Raw genomic sequence first — 23,937 nt, forward strand, 5'->3', positions numbered from 1 at the left:
TTATTTTAAAAAATGTTTTAAATATGTTGATCTCTGTGTTTAGAGAATGAAGTTCTAGTAGTGGAAGGCTTGCATTAACAAGTGGGGCTGAGTCTTTTAAAGAGGGCTAATCGCTGAGATTGCTAAAAGAGCGGGAAAAGATTCCACACCATGCCACAGACAAAACAAATATTGATTTACCCTTGTGGAATATGGGTTTGCACATTGGCTTGGAAATTCCAATGCTTTAGGTATTTTCCAGGTCAGCTGCTTTTTACTAAGTACAAAACTTTAGTTGCAAGATTAAAAGCCAACTACAAGTATCAGCTTGGTTGTAGCTTGGCTCCTAGAATCCACAGAAGGGGATTCAGAACAAACTGAATACCCACTGAGTACAGTGATTTTTTCAAGGACATGAGGTGAAGATCCAGCATTAGATTTCAGGATAGATGGGAATGAAAATGGTGTCACACAAAGACTGTGAGTACCACACAATAATTCTACTTAATATTGTAAGGTAGTTCTACTGACTTATTTCTCAGGCAAATATTTATTTAAAGTTCATTTTGAACAAGAATTTATCATTTTGTCATTGATGTGGATATATTTTTTGTTTTTTCTCAGGTAAGTCTTAAGTTTGGTACTGTGTTAATAACATATGTTAAATCATTGCACTGGGTAAGTTGTGTTCAGTACTATAATTCAAGCACATGGAAAGGAATTTTAAAAAATAAATTTTACTAGAATATCTTGGATAAAGAGGTACCTAGTATTATTAAATACAGATTTGCCTATATATTGGATATATTTTCTGCTACTTCAATAACATCTCTGAAATTGTCACTTTTTCAGTAATTTTCTATGTAATGGACACCTGCTGAAGAAATTATGATTCTGTTCACTCTGTCTTTGAACAGTTCATTGTTAGGATTCTAGTTTTGATTCGTACCAACTTTTCCACCCTATTCTATTGGGGCTCTTGTATTGCTGAATATATTCTATAGATGTGCAAGTGACAGAATGGACTGAACTACAGTCCTGCTGGTTTTTTTGGCATCTTGTATTTTATTATTTATTAATTTTTTTGTTATTTTGAGGATAAAATCCACCTTCCATTTAGGTTTAGTAGGAAAAAAGTCAAATCTTAGGAACTAATAGGAATCAGAGACACCAAAACACTCTAGAAATCGTTCTGTTTATGTGTAAGTCAGAGAAGCATCATAAACACCAGAGAAAACAGCTTTAAAACAATGATAAATCCAGGAACAGAATTCTGGAGTTTAAGTTTAGGGGAAGAAATGTTCAATTTAAAGAGCCAAGGAAACTGAGTAAACTTTCTGTTGGTCTTTGTTCTCCACTTTATTTGGGGACAGAAGGCACTATTTCTTCACTAACTCAGTCATATCAAAGAGATTATTCAGCTCTTATTCATCTGCAAGATTCAGCTCTTATTCATCTGCAAGATTCATCTGCAGATATTCATCTGCAACAACAAATTATCTGTGTCAAGAAAAATAATAGTATTGTACAAGGGGATATGTGAGCTGACAGTTGTCTTGAATCAAGATGAAACAAATAGAGGATTTACCTGCAGGAATCAGCAGTCACCAAAGGAGGCAAAATAAGAGTTAAAAACAGTTTTAAACTTAACAAAAGCAGTTGAAGAAAGATCTGAAATAAAGATGACTGCTTCATAAGCGGAAATAGAAAAGAATGTAAAATAGGAAGTAAAGTAAAATTTTTCACAAAAGAATTGAAGGTAGAACAAAACAGCATCTGGGGCTTTCCCAGAACAGCTAAGCATAAAAAATTAATCCAATATTTTGGCAGTATCTATGAAATGCTGTTGAGAGAACTGACATTTATAATGGGTTTAAGTCCTGTGTATTAGGTGCACAGTCTCAGAGGAAAGGAATTGTGCAACCTCTGCTAGAATGATGCATAGTTTGCACATACATTTGAAAGGAATCCTTATGAAGAAGCATTTCCATGATGTCTGTCAGAATAGTTTTGTTAAATATTTTGCTTTATTGGAGCTAAAAAGTATTACAGAGCAGTGGATAATGCAAAATATTCTCATGCATTATAGCTAATCTCATTTCTACAGGATAAAAAATTCTTGAGACTTTAAAAGAACTAATGACATGGTTATATCTATAGAAGTAGATTACATCATTATTTAATGACTATGAAAGAAGTTTATAGACATGCAACTGAGTAATACCTTTTTTAGAGTTAACAATCCTACAAGTAACTTGTCAAATGCTTGGAAAACTGCAGTGTAACGGCTTCCAGTACAAAGTATATGCTACAGCTTTTGCCTGTTTGAGGCGCAACTTGTCTCCAAGAACAATACAGAAATACTTGCTTTTATAGAATCATAGAATCACAGAATATGCAGTGTTGGAAGGCACCCATCAGGATCATTGAGTTTAACTCACCCTGAACAGGACACTCTAAAAATCACACCATGTGCCTGAGAGCATTGTCCAAACACTCGAACTCAGACAGGCTAGATGCTGTGGCCACTTCCTTGGGGAGCCTGTTCCAGTGCCCAACCACCTTCTGGGTAAAAAAAATATTTCCTGGTATCAAACCTAAGTGTCCCTGATTCAGCTTAATGTTTTTTCTAGTCTTGTCACTGGCCACCACAGTAACTGTACCTGCCCTGTCTCTTCTCCTCTCTCTTCTCTACAACTTCATGAGGAAGTTTTAACAGCAATGGGGTCTCCCCTTGTCTCCTCCAGGCTAAACAGACCAAGTGACCTTAGCTGCTCCTCATAAAGCTTCTCCTCCAGACTTTTCACCACTTTGTGGCCCCCCTTTTGATGCTCTCTAATGGTTTAATGTCTTATATGGTGGTGCCCAAATCTGCCCCCAGCACTCGTGGTGAGGCTGCCCCCAGTGCAGAGCAGAGCGGGACAATCCCCTCCCTTGCCCAGCTGTGATGCTGTGCCTGATGCCCCCCAGGACACCACTGGCCCTCCTGGCTGCCAGGGCACTGCTGGCTCATGTTCCACTTGAACATGACCAGGGCTCCCAGGTCCCTTTCCACAATGCTGCTCTCCAGCCTCTTTTTCCCTAGTCTCTATACACAACCAGGGTTACCCTGTCCCAGTTGCAGAATCCAGCATTTGTCCTTTTAAATCTTCATGTGCTACAGGCATGGTGTTGAGAAGATATAGATGTAATCTGCAAGATTTACAAAAAATCCAGTTTATCACCAGGAACAGTGGCTTGAAATTGCAGAAGTCTTTGCACATAAGGTTAAATTTGCAGGAAGCAGTTGTGACAGATCTTTTGTTGACTGCAGTAGAAAGGATACGGTTACTTTTGGAGACCAGCACCAAAGGAAGTAGGTGCAATATATCTTGATTATTTTGAAGATAATAGAATAATAATTAGTGAGAAAATAATTTGCTTGAGTTTAAGCAGCTGCGAGAAAAAGATCTAAAGCTTTCCTAACAGAAAAGTATTCTATCAGTTAATGACAAGATAACCACTTGGAAAATGCAACCAAGAAAATATAGCACCAGTTTAGAGTACTGCAGTAAAGGTTCTTTGCTCATGATGTTAATATTTTAAATTTAGAGAAAGAAAGTTTCACAAGATTAGGAGGAAAAAACCCAAAAACCAGTGGATCAGGAAATACATGGGTATCAAATACTTCCCACAAAATTGGAGAAGCAAATTAGGAGTTTACATGATTATTTTATTTCCTCTAAAAGCATTAGTGAAGTAAAGAAAGTTTAGATTGCTAAAATGTAACTTTGAGGAAGGAAATTTGAAACAATGCACTTTTGGCGCAAAATAGGATTATATCACACATCTTTAAAATCAACAAGATACCATGATACTTGAAATAGGTGCAAAGCAGAATTCTGTATCGTATCCTTGTAGCAGTGAAATATAAACTAGGGAGACTGAAATATGAGCTAGGGAGAATTTGGTAAATTATGCATACAATGACTGATTGTCATGGTATAAGTTTTTAAATAAAAGTTTTGTATGCACCAGAATTAATTTTCGGTCAGCCACTTCTGATGCTGGGCTAAAAAAACCTTGATTTATAAGGAAAAGAGAACAACAGACCTTGGATGAGATGTCTTACAGCAACTGATAATTTGGAGCAGATAAGGGAGAACCTTGTAATGGGTTGTGTTTGTTTTGTTGTCTATCATTGCAACATTGTTTATAGCTTTGTAACCAAGGGTATAATAGTTGCTCTACTAGAGAACATTTGTTTGGGTTTTTTTTTAAATAATCTTCCAGTTTGAAGATCCACATGCAAGGGTTTTTTTATTTGCTTTATTCTGGCATGTTTTATCAGGAGGCACTATTTTGCCAGGTCTGTGTTCTTCATCGGTGAACTACAAGGAAAATTGTTTGCATATTGTTGTCAACATGGTGTATAGTTGCTTTCTAATTTCTATCATATTATAATAATATGTATAGATATTACCCACAGTTATCTATTAGAAATACACATGAGTGACTTTTAGTGTTTGGAATTTGTCTTTGTGGGGGCATTCGCCTCATTATTCAATATTGATGTTCAAGGGAGGAATGAGGGGTGGGAAAGAAAGAAGAAGAAAGAGATTGAAAAGACACAAAAAGACAATTAACAAAGGTGTAGTGGGAGAGGAGGAGGGAGGGAGAACAAACCCTTTGGGTATGCTGGGCAACTTATGCTTTCTATTACGGATAATCTGAAGTGTTTATTATCATTTCCAGTAGTTTAAATTTCCCATTTCATCATCATGATTGTTTAAAATTTGGGTTGTTCTTGAATATAGCCCAGTTGGGCCTAAATTTACAATTGCAATGAAGTCCTAAATGTTTATGGTACATCCAAATGCTTATGGTCATCTCATCAAACATATTATAGCATTATTTTCAAGAAAACCTGGACTATCCAGCAATCTACATTTTATGTCCTACTGAAACACAGTTAATGTGAATTTCCTATGGTCAACATGCTATGAAACACAGTAATATTAAGTGAAAAATGCTATGTTATAATGAATATTTATTAACATTTTGCTAATGTGAACCACATGGAAGGTTAGAAATTGAGCTTTTTTTATAGTTTCTGTTAAATCCTTAATGCTCTGTGAAGCTACTTTTTCCTTTTATTGGGCTTTTCTTTCTTTTTTTAAATTTTTTTTTCTTTTCAGTTTTCTACTTTCCGATTGGAAATAGTTGAAATCATCTTTTGGAAAAATCATACTTCATCTCTCTGGGATGGTGTTTCAGGTTCTTATTTCGTCTTAACTCCTCTTTCTCTTCAGCATGTTTGACAGCAGGCTACTTCCCATCTGGCTTGGGCAGATTTTCTTCTGAATTGCCATTTGCTTCAGTGTTGCACCTGGAGCACATAGATGGCTGACAAGTGAATATTTGGAACTGATTCCATATGAATAGAGCATGCACCTTTCAGATCATCTGCCTTTACATGGCAGATGACGAGTATCCTGTCGGTATATGCCAGACGAACCCCGTGTGTGTGGAGATATATTCAAAGTAATGCCTTTGACATTTTGAAAATGACAAATGGTGTGTGTAAGTGATCTTAAAAATTGCATAAATTTCTCCTAGCTCTTAAGAAATACAAAATGGAAAATAGTATATAGATGTGGTGCATGGAAGAAATTAGAGCTAGTCATTTCTCAAATGTTTCTCTGTTGCTGAGCTGCAGAAAATTGCAGAATTAGATTAAGGGGGGGCTTTAGTGGTGTAGCAGGGATGTTCCTAAAACACCTGATAATGGTGAGGCAAAAAAAAAATTAGAAAGGGGCGAAATACCCATTTCTTTATCCTTTTTTCCTTTGCAGTTAATACAATCAAATTCTGCTATTAATATCAATAATGCCTCAGTTGCAAAATATAATGAGAAGAATATTTGAATATATTACATGATTCTCTTCACTTTTGCAAGGTTTTCTGACTAACTCTTCACTTGCTGTGGTCAAGTGGATCAAACTATGACTCTTCTAGAGCAATCACTCTTTGTGTCCCTGGCATTTTCATATTGATGGACTACCAAGATACCCTGCGAAACTCTGGAAAGGATGTAACACTTAGATCTTTGAAAGCTAATTGTTAACTCAAAATTTGTTTAAAAAACCCTAAAAACTGCACTTCCATGGCTATATAGACTTGTCACTGCGCATGGGCACAAAATACATCTCTCAGGATATGAATGATGTAAAGTGATGTATTTTGGGGTCAACATTTCCAGCATTTCATTGCCAAGATAAGTCTTTCGTAAATACCCATTATACTAAGTTACAATAACTTTGTAACACAGATACAGTTATGAAAATTAATTCGTATAAGTGCATAAAATAATGCATAGGGGATAAATTCTATAAATTCCCAATAGAAAGTTAACAACTACTGTGATGCAAGCAAGTTATGCTTTACATGTCGAAAAATAAAAATGTATAAGTCAAATCAACAGCATTCCAGCAGAAATGCATTGGCTGCAGGCCCCACATATCAGCACAGTCACTTAAGTTCAAAGCATGAAACAAAACTTCAAGGTTCTCATGTTCTATTGATTCACAGGTGCCTTTTCAATGAAGTTTTCTTTTCTGTAAATTCCAATGAAATTTCAAATAAAATGTCTTTTTTTACAGACATTTTACCTCTCAGAAAAAAAGCCATATTTTTCATAGTACGTTGTTCAAAGAGATTCTTAAAATTGTGCCCACTCACATATGAATTCCAAAAAATTTCTTTGGCCAACTCATGTAATATACACATCACTTATGTGTAGAAATTTCTTTATATATTTTTGCATAATGTAACCAATCTTAATATTTTAAAATTTTACTTTTGTAAAATCAGACCTAAGAGTGGGGTTAGCTTCCTTTCTTTTGTAATTTTTTTGAATTTCAGTCAGCTATGTAGCATGTAATTAAAATGCTCTTTGGAGTTTATGCATTTTGAAGGCAGTAAAATTAATTTAATTTTATCAGTCGCAGAATCTAGAAGCAGTATTTCACACTCCATTCACTTAAAGATTCCACTACGGAAAAAAAGAATTTCAGACAATAATTTATGACCTGTTACTTGACATGTTCTCTAGGAATATGGCTTCATTAACTATTTATAATTATCTAAGCCGTTAATAAATTAAATAAAATAGCATTCTTCCTACCTCAGTGGTAGGCTGCTGGATTCAAAGATAAATTAAACAAATAAATTGTTTAATCAGTGAATGTATAGCAGTTAATTCTCATGTTGTATCCTGTAACTATGAGTAGATTCAGCTGATTTATATTACCTGCTCTGTCTCTAGGGAGTGACCTACAAGAAGTATTTACAGCAAAAGTTTTTATATTATGATACAGAATTTTTTAGCTGACCTGACCATGTTCTTAATGCAGGTATTTTACAAAATGTTTCACTATCTGCTTTTCTTTAAGGGCATGTTTCCAAATGTAGAAAATTTCAAATCAGGCACAATGGGGCATATAAATTACTCAAGACAGATCTTTTAATAGATGCTTGTAATTTCAAATATTATAGCTTAATATATTAAAAATACAAACAAATGAATTATTTATTTCTCAAATATGCAACAGCAAGTGGAAAGAATAGTCTTAACTCTCCCCTTAGAGTTTAGCAGTTTAGCCAGCCTGCTTCCCTGCTGCATTTTAAATTCCTGAAGGATTTTTCAGCCTGGTTTTTTTTTGGTGGGTTTTTTTTTGGGGGGGGGGGGGGGGGGGGGTTGTTTGTTGGGGTTTTTTGTAAATGTCTAAAAGCTAGTTTACTATTGGGGCTTGCCTGCAAAATAAAATGTGGGTAAAATAAGAGTAAATGCCCTGTAAATGTATTACTAGCACTTCGTCAGCATATAGATGTTGTCCCCTATGTGCTTTTACTTGGCCAGCCCTGGATTGGCCAGTCAGTTGGACAAAAACATTGCTGTAAGTCCCTTTAAACTGAAATATTCTGTTCTGTTCTGTTCTATTCCTTTGGTGCCATTTTTAATACAGTTCATTACTTTTTCTTATTTTTTCTTTCCCTTTCACTTTTCCTTTTTTCCTTTGTCCTTTTTTCTTTCTCATTTTCTTTCTGTTTGCTTTTACACTTAGAGGAGGTTACTAGATACAACAAAAGGATTGGGTTGGAGTGTTAGATTTTAATCACTAAGTGCTTTCAACTTACTTCAGTATTCCCAGTATGTTTTAATGTACGTAATCAGACCAATTATATTACTTCAATTTTTACAATGTTCAGTTCTGAGAAAGTGCTTTCTTCTTGGTAAGAAGATGAAGTTCTTTGTTGCTTTTCCAACTGCTTTTTGAGGACAGATTTGAAGGAAAGACTTTTTTACCTAGAGAAGTGTTTGACAAGAGACTTTTACATGCCTACTGCTTCCATTCTATGGCGCTTTGTTCCAGCACAGTTGCACAAACATTCTTGCACACTTTCAGCCTGTTCCTCTAATTTTAATATACTTCTATTAGAAACAACAGGGATAGCAAGGATTTAAAGGTTGATTTTGTGAAGCAGATCATTTATTAAATTTAAAAAAAGTAAACTAAAAAGAAAACTGGAACCCAACCAACCAAAAAAAACAAAGCTCCCCAGGCATAACAGTTCTATCTCTAACATATGTGAATACAAAACTAAGGCTGAAGTTTCACTGTCATGTCAAACTGCCATAGGGCTGCTGCACTTTGCAAAAACTGACAGCTATTTGAGCTGCTTTAATGAACTAAACCAGCAGAATAATTTTCATTATTTTTTTTTCATGAAATTATTTTGCTTCATATTTGTCTACATAGCTGTGAATGAGGCTGGAAGTATTCAAAGTATGAAGAAAGCAGTGATAGTAGGCAAACAGGGATGTGGAAGAGAAAATGGGATTTCTGCACAGGCAGCTGTTAGGCCAAGTCTGAAGACAATCCTGAGAGACTTCCCTGCTTTCTGGTAGTTTCAAAAAGGTCTAATGTATCTCTCAGTAGGAGAAACAAAACAGTTGTAATTTAACAGATGTGAGTGGATGCAGTGCAGAGGAGACGTGTCTAAGTGACTTTTCCATACGTTTAAAATTGGTTTTTTTGCCAATACCTTCCATTCATTCTGTCTCAAAGTTTGCAGAATTTGAGCATCATCCCCTTCACACTTGTGCTTCTTTTTTATCTTATTATTTTTTCTCCTGGAGCTCTAGGCTAAGAATCAAAGAACATTATGGTAGCAAGACGGCCACAAGAAATTATAACACTGACTAATATTAAAAATATTAAAAGAAAAAAAAAAAAGGATCTCATGGATCCTTTCAAAAGTAACTGTTTGGAGTTTATAAATATTCCTTACTCTTTGAAGTTAAGTTCTTACTGTAGCTGAGGCTGCTTTCTGTATCCTGACATAATTCTGTTTTCACACCTCTTCCAAACTTAAAAGGTGACATATTTTGAAGAGTCATTTTGAAATCTTTCCTTAAATCTCAGGCAAGATTAGAAAACAATGCTAGTGAGCATGATGACTGGCACTGAGCATTACTGGCACATTTATTTCAACTAATGCATACATTTGGCAGTCAATGATCAATGCAGAACTTAATTTTAGATTTTTTTTTTCCAGGAGACACAGGCAGGATTTTTTTTTTTCTTAAATATTTTTTGTTACTTCTCTTAAACATTAAACAATTTTCTAAAATCAGAATTCTATGTTGCCTTGTTTGAAGAAATAAAAAAAAAAGAACACCCTAGGCTCCACAGAGAGACAGTTAGTGAGATTTGCTTCTACTCTTCCAGTAACTCTGTTGTGTCTGACTCTGGTGGCTAAACAGAAGGTCGATTCTTTTTACACATCTATGATTAAATATATTTATGTAAAACCAGCATAGCCACAGATATGAATGATAGAGAAACCTTTCAAAAAGCAATTTCAAAACTGAAAGGAATAACAGGTAAATTACATATCAATTTCATCCCCGAAATTGTTAACAGTACACTTGGTTGATGTTACTGAAACAAAATTCTACATATCTGAAAATAGTAAACAGTTTGGAAGTTTAAAAGTTTCAGTTTTGCAAATGTATTCCCAGATTTCCTCCGTAAAGTACGAAACCACATCAACATTGGTCGTCGATTTAATAATTGTTGTGATTTCAGAATCTGTCGCTATTTCCTGCTGATGCTGTGCGGGACACAGGAGATTTGAGCCACCTTTGTTAGATGTTGTAAAGTACTGCTCCTGGAGAAAAGTTTCTGTCTCACAGTCCAGATGTCTACTTAAAAACTGTGCATGTTTTCTTATGTGTATATATATATATATATATATATATATATATATATATATACCCTTAGTTATATATATATACACTTAGTTAATAAAAAAAAATAAATTCACAACATGCAAGCATCTTCATACTGCCTATAGTTTTCAAGATTTAAAGTAGTAGTAGTTGGAGTGGTGATAGTTGTAGTAGCAGTAGTAGTAGTAGTAGTAATAATAATAATAATAATAATAATAATAATAATAATAATAATAATAATAATAACTCTAGGCAATAATTTGTTTTATGGTTAAGACACCCTAGATCTTTTGAAGTTACTTGTTACCATCAGACCATATATATATTTCATAATATGAGAATTTTTACTGGTCCTTGGAGATGAGATATATAAACAAATTTGTCTCTGTAGAAATAAGTAGGAAACCATGTACCAAGACAGAATGCCTTTTTCTTATGCTTGCCTGCACTTAGTCTGTAATCCTTCATACAATATGAACTGTAATATTCATCACTTATACATGCATAAAAGTGCTGAGCTTCAGTTCTCCTATAACTAAAACAAATTAATACATTTGTCTTCATTAGTTGAACATAATGAAAAAAAAAGGCGCAAATTATTTATTTTTATGGAGGTCAAGCCATGTATTGAAACTAATTTGAGAATTTCAACTGCCTGAGCAGTTAATTTATTATTTCTGAAATGTAAGAATGTGTAACTAACATATTTGATGAAGGAACTGTTTTTTATAGTTGCCTCAGGATTATGAGCATATTGAAGCACTGTCTGGGAGACATGCTGAGACTGAGCTTCATATCAACAAGGAATTGCCAAAACACTTAACATCCTGTAGTGTTTGTGAGCCAATTCTGTCTTAGAGAAGGGGCTTCTAGTAGGAACTTACCAAACAGATATAACCAAAGCAAAGACATTATTAAAACTTCATGTTGATGTTATTGTGCCTAGGACCATAATGTATGCTATTCCCATATGTTGTGTAAATGGTCTAGGAGTAAGCCATATGAGAAGCAACTGAAGGAGCTGGGGTTGTTTAGCCTGGAGAAAATGAGGCTTAGGGGAAGGTTGGCCTTTTCTCCCAGCCAACTAACAACAGGACAAGGGGAAATGGCCTCAAGCTGCTCCAAGAGAGGTTCAGGTTGGACATGGGGAAGAATTTCTTTGCTTGAAGTGGTGGCAAGTACTAGAATGGGGTCTCCAGGGAAGTTGTGGAATCACCATCTCTGAAAATTGTTTACGGAACAAGAGGATGTTGCATTTTATGCCATGGTTTAGTTGACAAGGTGGTGTTTGGTCAAACACTGGACTTGAGGATCTTGGAGATCTTTTCCAAAATTAATGATTCTATGATTCCATGAGTCTACAGATTGGATTGACAAAGACTCATCTACAAGTTTAAAATTTCTCTGGCCTGATATATTGCCCTTAGTTAGAAAAAATCATGTACAACATCCCAGCACATGGTGTTTCCATGGTTTGCAGTTAGATGCACCCAAGGCTGCTTCACACCTCAGTTCATACCCGTGATGAAACAGTTTATAGCAAGATATTAATTGTTTAGAGAATTTCCCTTATAGCTCATCAAAGGATTGGGGTATTCTTCAAAAGTGTGAAATGAGTTTTCAGGTGGGACAGTTTTGTTATGACCTTACACTTGTCTTTCAACATAATCTTATCTGCCTGACCAAAATCTTCACATACACCAGAAACACTTGTAGAATTTAATTAGGCTTTGTTAATTTGTCTGCTTATTGTTGGATAGTGTTAGACAAATATTTCTTTCAAAGGAGGTTATATTTGCAAACCGTTCATATGTGAGTGTCACAGATTTGCAAGGTGAATTGAAAAAAGAAAGCATTGTACAAATATCAAATACTATTATCTGTGGCAAAAAATAATATAATTGATTTTCTTACTAGAGGTTTCAACAAAGATATCTTCCCATTCTGCAGCTGTGCAATTCAACAGGGGTAGAGAGATAATAGTGTATTATGATAATGATCTTTTCAAATTTTCTGTGATGTTAAAATGCATGAAGAGTCTATGAAAAATGTTACTATCACTCATTTGTTTCATCTAAGAGAATGTGGTTTAGAGCAGTTTATAATGATAGTTTGAGGAGTGGCTGAAAAAAGCTCAGCCTGTGTCAAAAAAACCAAAAAAGATACAGCTGGAAGGCTAATAAAATAATTTAATAATGATCTGAGCATTTAAAACCGTAAAAACATCCATAAACATCTTCATTTTGCTCAGGTTATCTTGATGCTAAAAGAAGAAACTGTGTATTCAGTATTAAACCTGTTATTGTCATGTCTTATTTGAATTATTCATTATAGGCAACCATTATCCTGTTTTGTTTTGTTTTATACTATACTCACTGTGGAGGATAGATATGTTTTAATCTAGTTGCAAATTAATATTTTTAAGTATGTTCTTTTCCCTGTCCTAAAATAATAAGCACTTATGAACATGAAAATTAATCAATGGCTACTGTAGTTCCAACTCTCAAATATTCATCTAACTTTGATATCAATTATTTTGCATATTTATCTCTGGGAAATTAATATGCAATAAATCTCAACTATATCATCCATCTTGATTACATTTCAGCTTTGTATATCTACATGAACCTTAAAACAATGGTTCCATAAGGAAATGACCAGAAACTAGCCTCAGCTGGGAATGGATATGAGTGGGAAGAAGTGAAAACAATTAGCGAGCACTCCACCTGAAAAAGTGTTTTGATTACATTTAGCATAAAATACTGATTTTAAGTGTTCCCTGATTCGCCAGAAACTTGTCTTTTCTAAGCCATACATGTAGCTCAAAAATGAATAGTGAGCAAGTTTGGTTTGGATTTTGTTTTCAGTGTTTGCAGTTTTAATTTAGATATAGGGTAGTGTAGACTGCTAAAATCTGGTTAGACAGTAAACATCCACTGATGATTTTCCATTATAGTAACTGCAACTTTATGAATATTTTCTGTTTACTCCATGTCTAGTATTAAAATAGTATGATCATAATGTAACAGATAGTGTCTGTGTTGAAAATAAGAATCTACAAACACTGAGTTTTTTCATCAAAAAGTCGAATTTGAAAATGGAGCCAGGGACTGGGAACTGATAGAATTCCTTTTCTTTCTTCATATATTTCTTGGAATTTTTAGAACCCACAGATAAGAAGTATGAACCTATATTGACCCCCATTTCTGTTGCTTCCTCCCCATCCTGCTTAGAGAAGGTAAAGAGGGTTAGGGAGCTGAGGTGGCTGTAACTCTTAAAACAGAAACATTTCTGTGGTGATAAAATAAGGGCTTCTCCTCTAGCCAGCACCAAATACTTTTCTACAGCATGTAATAACTGTGACTGTCAGTCTTTATTACTGAATGCTGACTATACTCTAGGTTCCTGGGAGGTTTTTCTGTCCCTATGATGTATGAGGCTGTAGGAAATAGTTTTCTATGGTTCTTCATAATCTGAACATCTACTCCACAGTTAGGTGTAAACCTTTCATGTTGTTTCTGTCATGCCTATGGCTGCAGTATGCATGACACTTCAGTGAGAAACTGAACTCCACATGGTGTGTGACCAGCTATCTCCGAGGAAGGAACGTCTGTTCCAAAGGACTGGGCTGAATTTTGTCTTGTAAAAGTAAAAAGAAAATTTTGTCATAGTAACAGATGAGTGGGGATAACAGAACAATACAAACCCCAAAACTTTCCAGTATGATATGACTAAGCATGCAAGCGGTTTGGTGGCACCACATTTAGACTGTAGTTCTTGATAGGGCTGAGTGATTGGATAAGAGATATGTTGTTAAGTTAAAATTTAGATGATTCACCTATTCCCAGTAGTATAAATGGTGTTAATCAGCATTCTTATGGAAATTTCAGGCATGCTTACACTGGAGTGAGATCGTGACTACAGTATATTGTATTTACACACAAACTATCTTTAGAATAGATAGATCAAGCTGGCATAATCACAACAGGAATGGGTTCATGCTGAAAAACAAACTCAAAACAAGTAAGACAGAACTCCCCCATTCTGAGTTTAATGCTTTTTCCTTTCAACTGGTAAAACCAGAACTTGAACTGGTTGTTTTGTTCATCGTATACTAGTCACAAACAGCCTCCAGCCTAGATATCTTTCCTGTTATATGTGGCTTTCTCCTTCCCATAAACATTCTACTACTGAAAGAAGTTCTGAATTGTATTAATTTTGTACCTAGGTTCTGAATATGATGGTGTATTTCTGACAACCTTTGTCTTTTGCTTAGGCCAAGTACACAGAATAGAAATATTGTTGCAAGATAAATAGAACTGTCTTGGGATTATTAATAACAAAAGAAAAAACAGAAATAAGAGATGCTATCCAGGGTTTCTTTGTATTCAGAATCTATTTTTCCTATCCAGAAAATCAAAAGTAACATGTAGGTATGTCCTGCGGGCATATTTAAAAGCACTAGGCAATTCATAGTCATTTCTTTTGGTAAAATGCCCCTGGCATGATGGAATAAAAAATTTCTTGGCTCAAAATTTTCTTATAGAAGGAGTTAGCAGAATGCTGCTCTTCTTTTTGATTTACTTAAAGTCAAAATCAGTTCAACAGGTCCCAATATACTCCAACTGCTTTCATATGATGGAATGAGTAAAACAGACTAAAAGTAACCAGGCAGGAGATTTTACTAAGTTAAAATCTAGTAGGAAGCACTTTCAAGACCAGTTAGATCAGCAGAATTTCAAAATACTAATCTGTATGCAGTGAAGCCTCAATATAAAAAGCTTATGTGTTCATAATTTATGTTTAAAGATATCATTATGTGCATAAATCTTTACATATTGAGACTTCAGGGCAGAAAACATGTCTATGTATAGCTTCTGCAGTAACTCTGGGAGACTATTAGTTTTGTAGAGATGTTTTAGAAAAAGGTGTTTTATGCAAATTTTAATTTTTATTTTAAACTTTTGTAAGCAGGTAACTGCAATTAGAATTTATTGCTTCCCCTCTTGAGGTTGTTGAACTTGTGCAGGAACGAAGAAACACCTCTATCATCTATACCAGAAGGGCTTAAAATTATTCAGGCAGAAATTCTCATTCCTGCAAACAGAAGCTAGAGAATGATCAACAGATAATTTATAGATTATATTCTGTAGATCCTCCAGTCCCAGTTTGTCATGGTAATAAATAAGCAGTTGATAGGGAAATAAAAGAGGTAGAAATCAGCAAAAGAGAGGGGAGAAAAAGTCAGATATTTCCGTACTGGTCTTTTGCCTTTCTCTTCACTCAGTGGAAGATTATGCACTCAATTTTTTCCCTGATTTTGGAAGAGCATTTTAAAAATCACTGTCTGTTCCCTCCCTGTCTTCCCTCCATGCACCGACTTGTAAGAATATTTTTTTTAACTGCTTTTTTCTTTGTATTGAAAGTTGAGATGTGAAGTTTCTATTTCCTCATGTTTCAGAATTTTATTCTCTCTTTCTTTTATTTTTTTCTTTTTTTTTTCCTTATGCCTTATTACTTCACTCTTATTCATACTGCAGGCATTTTGCAAATTCATTCATATATATTGTCTGTGAGTAATAGAGTCTCTATTTTGCTTTTATGGCTTTTCTGCTTTTGTTTTGAACACTAAATTCTCTTTCCTAAGGATTTAAATAAAATTACATTAAACATTTTACATTTAAAAATGTAAAAAGCAGGACATAGGCCTCTTGCAACACCTCATTGTAGGGCTCAAGTCATCTTTCTGTCATGTGGTGAGAGTAATAGGGAAAATTACCTGAAAATGTCAGAAATCTTTTGCATTTACTTGCTAACATTTTTCAGTTCTGCAGGAAAAGCAGCTGTTACATCCAGAGTGTAATCTGGGTGCCTTGACCACATTCTCTATTTATTGCTTCTTACTATTTTATGCTACCTTTGTTATCCATAGATCTGTAATACTTTTAGACACTTCAGGTGCTTCTGGGTGGATTTTCCATAGCTGGGACTTTCAGTCCTGTTTGTGAGAAAAAACAAGCTAGGAGAAAATCTTGTACAAGGAAATAATATTGTTCATATGCTTCCTGTCTTCTCTTAAGAGCTACTTGAGTCAGTATAAACAGAATTAAAAATTCCTTTTCTTAAAATATCAGATTATTAGGTGTACTCAATATTTGCTACAAAATGAAAACCTATGAATTTAGAACATTCTAAGTCCTTCAGAATTAGAATAGAATTACAACATTCAATGCTAGTTTTTTCATGGATATAAATTTTCAAATGCTTGATTTAACAGCCGCAATATATAATGCTTATCATCCCACATCGATCCCTACTTGTGACAGGATCACTTCTTAGACAGAAAAATAAGGTATAACAAATATAAACATTACAGTAGAAAGGCTCTGTAATCCATTCTAGAATTATTTGTGCAAAATTTTGCAAACCACCAGCAGTAACACAAATACTATTGAACTGAAACACTCTTAGCTGTGTGCTTCTAATGCAACCTTCATAAACTTAAGTAATTGTAGCCTGTATTAGGCCATGCTTTATTGTTTCTGTCTATGAATTCCTCAGTTAATTAATTTTTTAACTGCTTCAAATAGACTAGAATTGTAAGTGTACAAATCTGATCCCCAGAAAATATAAATAATACATGAAGAATAGATGCTACTCACTATATTTAGACCAACAGTGAGTGTAGAAACAAAATGCAAATCAGTTTAATTAGAAAGCAGCCTGTCAGATCAGAAGACAGCTTAAACTGAGTCCAAGACTATTTCTCTGAATCTAATGTTATTTAAGTTGTTGTTGTTAAATATTTATATGCAGTGTAATGTTGAAAATATCCCCAAAAGATTACAGAATGCACTTACACTTCCCCAGGCTCTTGTGGACTAATCACTTCTTTCTTCCATCTGACTGAAGCAACATGTCAAGTATAGGGTTTTTCAGAATTCCAGCATAATCGGGATGGTCTGAAATGATGTGATTTAGGCCCCTGAATGCACAAGAGACTAGAAAAGGGTTTGATTTCCTTTCTTTATGCTTCCTGTATAGTCCAGTGCAAACAGAGTTTACCTCCTAGCACAAAACATCATCCTTTTCTAAGCATAGATGATAAATGCACAAGTTCTTGCAATTTAAATACTTTGAGGATGGCTCTTCACACCATTTATTCTTGAATAAAGCAAAAGGTGCTTTTCCATTTTGTAATTAGCAGTTCTTTCTGTGTTGTATACTGGCACAGCAGCTCTTTGTTATAAGCTTTCTTCCCAGGATAAGTTTTAGATATGTAAAAAGAATTTGAAGAAATATAGAATAAGTTAAAAGAAATTTTTAAAAAGTATACATATTTTCCAACAGTTTTAAGGCCATAAAGCATCTTATCCATGCATTCCTTCAGCTCCTCACAGCTGATCACAGTGTACGAAATAGTTAAACAGGCAGCATCTCTTGAGCAGATAGAGGATTTTTTTCAAAAGTAAAAGTTAATGAAAATGTATTTTATTACTCAGCTGAAAGAAACCCTAAAATCTATAGCCAGTAAGTAGCATTATTACGATAGAGAGAAAAAGAGGAGGGATACCTTATAGAATTGCATTCATATCAACCGAAAGAGAGGAAGCCATGCCTTTTCATCTACTCTTTTTCTTCCTTTCCTGAGGTTTCTTAACCACTTTAATGAAGAGTCTTTTGTTCCTGTTTTCAAAGGACAAGAAAAATGGTGGCTTTGTTCTCTACTTAAACATTGCACAAGTCTTAACAGAGAAAGCACTTCTAACTGACATGATTTACGCTCTTACATTCAGAAAATAAAAGCTTTCTTCGTTGCCATTATTCAATTAACAATGTACATTTTAAAATACCCATTGAGAAGCCCTTATGCACAACATAAAGAAAAAGAGAACAGATTACATGCAAAGATATGACACCAGCCTTTGAAATATCAAAATGTTCAAAAGCAACAAAATTATCATGTCATTTTAAATAATGAATTATGAGAAAAAACTACATCAAAATATGAGAATATTCATCCCTGATATCCAAACACACTGCACCTTATCCTTCTGAATTTCTTGCTACCTGGTACTGTTAATAAGTAACTGCATGCTGAAAGGTGTTTTAAGTGCCTGAAAATCTATCAAAATAAAGACTTTTGTGGGTTGGTCCTGAAGCATAAATTGCTTCTCCCTCATTTAATAAAATGACAGGATGAAGTGTTCATTAAATATTAGAACTTTTATTAGCTTTATGGTAGCAAACTATGAAGAAACAGCCTGGAGATTTACGTATATTAGACTAAATCTAATGAAGCCCGTTTAGAAACTTTTTGGGAAAAAATTGAAAAAATTGAAAGAAGAATACTCTTTGACTGAGTATAATATTTGGGCATGAAAAAGTTTGAGACCATGGGACTAAATGTGATCGCAATTGTTGCATTAAGTGGCCTGGCTTACTGGCAACACCAGCTGGACCAAGTTTTCTGGATATACATTTGTAAGAACAAGCACATTTGTATTTATGTGACCAATGGGATTGTGTTGAGAAGCAAATGGCTTTTTGACTAATATTATGGCTGTTAAAGATACAGTTTTTCATGAGTTATTATTTATTCTTATTTGGAATTACTAACATTTCATGTAATATATTCCATGCGATATTTCTTCCCTCTGTTTTCTTCAGGCTCTCCATATAGAGACAAGATCACTATAGCAATTCTTCAGCTGCAGGAAGAAGGCAAGCTCCACATGATGAAAGAGAAATGGTGGAGAGGCAATGGTTGCCCAGAAGAGGAAAGTAAAGAGGCCAGTGCTTTGGGAGTTCAAAATATTGGAGGAATCTTCATCGTGCTGGCAGCAGGATTGGTGCTTTCTGTCTTTGTGGCAGTTGGGGAGTTTTTGTATAAATCAAAAAAAAATGCCCAGTTGGAAAAGGTAAGTATTGTCATTATCTGTTTATTTTATATTTATAGTCTATTTAAATAATATTTTAAACATTTTGTGATGTTTAGTGAAATGTAGGTGATGCACACTTATTGTTTATTCTTATAGTAAAATATCTGTATAACAAAGGATGACAGCAAAATATCCAAAGTTTTACATTTACAGCTTTTAATTTTTTTTCAATGTGTTTAATTGTAGCCAGATTTCAGGACAAGTGACTATTTCTCCTCTTATTCAAGCCTGAAAAAAGACAGCTTTTTACTCCTGGAAGTTCACTGCAGTTAATTTTATGGATGAAGAAGAAATCTGAAACTGTAATGGGAAACAAATTAATCTCCTACAGATAATTCTGATTTTCAAAAGACAAACTCTCTGTAGTTCAAAGTCAAAGTCTAAAAATGTCTCTATAGAAATGTTCTTTATAGGAGTTCATACTTGCAAAGTTGTCCTGGTAACATCTGGAAAAGATTACATCAACATGATTATTTTTTTGGTGGGTTTACTACTGATATGATGTCCTGTAATTTCAAACTGACCCAATATTGAAAATCCTATTGTTAACTTGTAATGTACTTGCAATTTATACAACCAGAATACTGTAACTGTGCTAAGACTAATAATATATTGAAAAATTTGTAGCTGAAATTATAATTTTTTGCGTAATAATTAAATAAATCTTTCTATATGTATGTGCCCATGTCTAAACCTAAAATAAAATAGTTTATTCTATTGTTATTGCAAAATATGAATTTTAAACCTTGAGAGAAACTGTTGGATTTTGCTAGGCCTTTTTGATTTTTACTTTTGAGGAGATTGTGACCTATGACAATTTTTAAATTTATGTTTAGAAATGTAATTTAATATAATCAGTAGTAAATCCAAAAGATATATTTATATTGGTATTTTTCCAGATGATGCTAGTGAGCTTTTGTAACTTGAGTCATTACTCAGTAAATTTAGTATTTGTCCTCACTTCTTTTGAGGCAACTTTTTGGTACTCAAGTTTCCTGTTATAAATATATTGTTAAAATTTTTTTTCTAACACACACTTAGACAGTGTGAGGTTTCAAGGTCCTAAACACTGTTTGAACATGGGTACATTCATTTAATTGTTGAAGGACCCTTTAGGTCCTCTTCTTTACAATACTGCAGGCTAATTCCTTCTGTTAACATACTATTGGAATGTTGTGTTTCTGAAATGAATTTCTAAGGAAAAATAATACTGGTTACTTAAGAAATCCATGTAAATATTAATAATTTTTATCCATTCCTAGAATGGATATGGATCTCATATGAACATCAGTAAAATTTGGTTTAGTTTTTCTGGACTTTTAGCACACACCCAATTAGAAAAATAGGACTGCTTTGATAATAATTTTGTTACATGAGTTCAATATTTTACAGGGTGTAAATACATATGTGACAATAGCAGCATGTTGGAAGTTGTGAGGGGAAGAAAATGGAAACTTTCTAATTAAAAATTTATTTCCTTTAAGTTCTGTAGTTTTGGTGGGGAGGGAGGGGAAAGAGTTTGTTTATGTTTGTTTGGTTTGGGTTTTAATTTTTTTTAAATTTTTCTTTTGTGGTTTTTTTTTTTCACTTGTTTGCTCATTAGTGTTGAATAGAGATAGCAATGAGTGGAGGAATGTGATCTTTCAAAAGCAGTTGTACTAGAAATGTTTAAGTAGCAATCAAGTAATCAAATGTTTAAGTAATCAAGTATTTAGAGACTTTTAAAAGTTAGGAATAAATCTGAAGCAGCTGAGTTGAGTCAGGCTTCTCTCCTTTCTCTCCTCCTTGCCTCCAATCCTTACCTTCCATCTCCTCCCTGCTGCTCCCAGATACCCTGATATCAGCAGACCACTGAAATTTCACTGCAGTTTTATTTGTGGAATGAACTTAAGAGGTAGATGATGTTTGCATCCCTACACATGGCCTGCCCCAGCATCCCCTCACCCACTCTTCTTGCAGGACCTAAAGGCTTTCAGAAAACATCTTTCAACCTCTCCAGGTATAGCAGATCTCCTTTGCCTAGGAGAGGGAGCAACAGCAGCCTAGGGCGAGATAAGAAGACCTGTCATTTCTCCTCAGTCTCTACAAGTCCTTGCTGAAATGAGTAAACATCACAAATAGTGCAACTTTGGATATCCTGTGGGGATAGAGGAGGCACCTGTAACAGTTTGATAACATTTGTGGTTTCGTCCCTTAGGAATCAGAGTATCATTCTGGCATAGTGTTTGTCAGTGTTTAGAAAGAGGGAAGATCAAAGGTCATATTAAGAGCCAAGGAAACAAAATGAATCAGATAACTTCAGCTGCTGAGTATATGGAGTATCCTGACATATAAGTGGGCATGAGTGGTTGCTTTTTAATGTGTACCAAATATTCATTTGTACTTCCAGCAGGGAGACAATGCAGATTGAAATTGTATAATATAGATTTGGGGTTTTAGAATTTTTTATGTCACCCTGCTCTTGGAGCTTACACATGAACAGAGATATTGCCTGGTGTGAACCTATTTGGAGGAGTGAAATCTTGAAAGAAATCAAGTTTAGAAAAACAGCAGATAAAATGGTGTTATTCCCTAAAATAAAAAATGACTCAAAACATCCATGCCCCTGATGTGTTTAAAAGTCAGAAGGAAACATAGGACACTCCTGAGGCTTTCTGTGAAACAGATGATTTTATGCCACCCCAGCACTTTCCAGACAGAGGGGAAATTCCTCTCTTATTGACACCTATCAAAAGCAAAGATAAGCCTGGATGTTGTCACAGTTAGACTGCCAGTCACTGGCACTTACTAAAGCTAGCTTGCTTGAAAAATAAGTATCCTAAATTACTATTTTTCAGAAAATCCAGTCATTATGAATGTGAAAACTGCTATATATGGATAAAATTCTGCCATCATTTCTAGCCATTCAAAACTCATTGAGCCTTCAGCAGGATGAAACTAGGTATGATTGTGTGAAAATAGCAGATGTAAATTTTTTTAGTATTGAATTGTTAAGCACTTCAAATAATGTGAATCAAGACATACACCTTAACTATTTGTTAAGACATGAGGTCATATACTTCCTATAGAAAAAAGTACTAGATTAAGTCTCAATATGTACTGAAACAGTAATGCCAACAAAGTATATCTGGGATTATACAATCAAATCATAACATAAACATCGATTAAATTAACCTCTCTGAAACAGTTAATTATTTATAATTTATTATAAAGACAATAAAAACAATCAGCACATTAATACTTGTTTATATTTCACATATATTTACAGGAAAGACAAAAGCTATTGAACTTTCCATGTTAAATAATTCACTGCTCAGATGGACAATTGAGTTGAGAAAGATCAGTGTGGATAATTTATCTCACAAGACACAATGACCGAGCTCTTGGCAGAACTGGGCCCAAAGCAGAGATCAGGAACTAGGAATATACACGTGTTACATACAGAACTGTTTTACTTACAACTGCAGATTCCACAGAACAAGAAATTCTGAATGCTGAGCTGTGACCTGTATATGAGACTAACTATGCCTTTGGAGATGGCACAAATTTATCTGGATGACTCTTGCCTGAAATGTATTGAATACAATAATTTAAAACAGTTTCTGCAACATGCTCAAAACATGTTTTTTATAATGTAAGGATAGCAGGAACAAGACTTTCTGTTTCTAACTGGCTCAAAAATTCATGCAACTTTAAGGAGCTGCAGAGTCTTTAGGTTATGGTACAATTTGATCTTATTAGAAATTAAATGTGGTTTTGCTATGATTGCTAGTAATTCTGAATTTTCTACCTCACACACTTGTTTTAATAATGCCATAACCTGGTGTGTGTTTTGGACTGAATAACTCTTCTAGTCTTGCCTAATACACAGTGTCACTGTTTCCTTCAGAGAAAGTTCTGGGAATGGCAGAGCACATATTCTTGTCTATGGTAGACTGTTGAGATTCCAGTTAGTGCTGTGGAAAAGGGTAGGAGGAGATGGTAGGTCAGAGGTTGACCTGACTGCATTCTTGCAGAGCAACCACAAGATGGTGCCTTCTAATTTCTGAGGGAAATTTAATTGTTGCTTTTTAATAAAATTTATGTCACAATGCTTACCTATTGTTTAATTGAAGCCTTTCTGAAAATGCTAAAGGCTTGTATTATTTCCCATTGTTTATGATACAAACATCTAATTATGTCATCTACTTGGAAGCATGTTATTATCAGACCTTTTTTATCTAGCCAATCTTGACAATAAATGCTCAGTCATTTGCATTTTATAATTGCTTTTTCTACTGAATGACCCACTCCCTTATTTTAACAGGCACTCAGAGGGCAGTGAGTAAGCAAGGTTAGAAACAGAAGCCATTTAAAACAATTACTATGTCTTTCCTCTTTTTATTTTTTTTAATTGATGTGCATCAATGCAGTATGGATTTATGTCCATTTCGCACATTTAGTTTGGTATAGCTCATATTATTATCAGAAATGCCAGGGAAAACATTGACCTTGAAGACCATTAATATTTAGCATAATATATTGATGATTCTCAGTTTGAGAATTTATTGACCTTTCCTTTGATTTTGTGTGTTCAGAGTTTTTTTAAGTACCCTCTGAGATTATTTCCATTTTCATACCACTCTTACACAGTGATTAGATACTACTGCAAGAGTCAGCTGTGTGACAGAAACTACATGTGTACTGCTGAAAACATTAGAATGAAATTCTCAGTATTGATGAAGGCAGTGCCATGGATAT

At 34.4% G+C, this 23,937-nt stretch overlaps 1 protein-coding gene across 3 annotated transcripts in view; it reads left to right on the top strand.

Annotated features, from left to right (window-relative positions):
* GRIK2 (glutamate ionotropic receptor kainate type subunit 2) overlaps positions 1-23,937 on the top strand; it is a 356,698-nt gene that overhangs the window by 320,289 nt on the left and 12,472 nt on the right. For all 3 annotated transcript variants that reach the window (XM_038133845.1, XM_038133846.1, XM_038133847.1), the window contains one exon: positions 18,926-19,176. In XM_038133845.1, the coding sequence (XP_037989773.1) occupies positions 18,926-19,176 (251 nt within the window). The remainder of the gene's footprint in view (positions 1-18,925; positions 19,177-23,937) is intronic.

Source organism: Motacilla alba, chromosome 3, assembly GCF_015832195.1.
Source record: "Motacilla alba alba isolate MOTALB_02 chromosome 3, Motacilla_alba_V1.0_pri, whole genome shotgun sequence".
Classification (NCBI taxonomy): domain Eukaryota; kingdom Metazoa; phylum Chordata; class Aves; order Passeriformes; family Motacillidae; genus Motacilla; species Motacilla alba.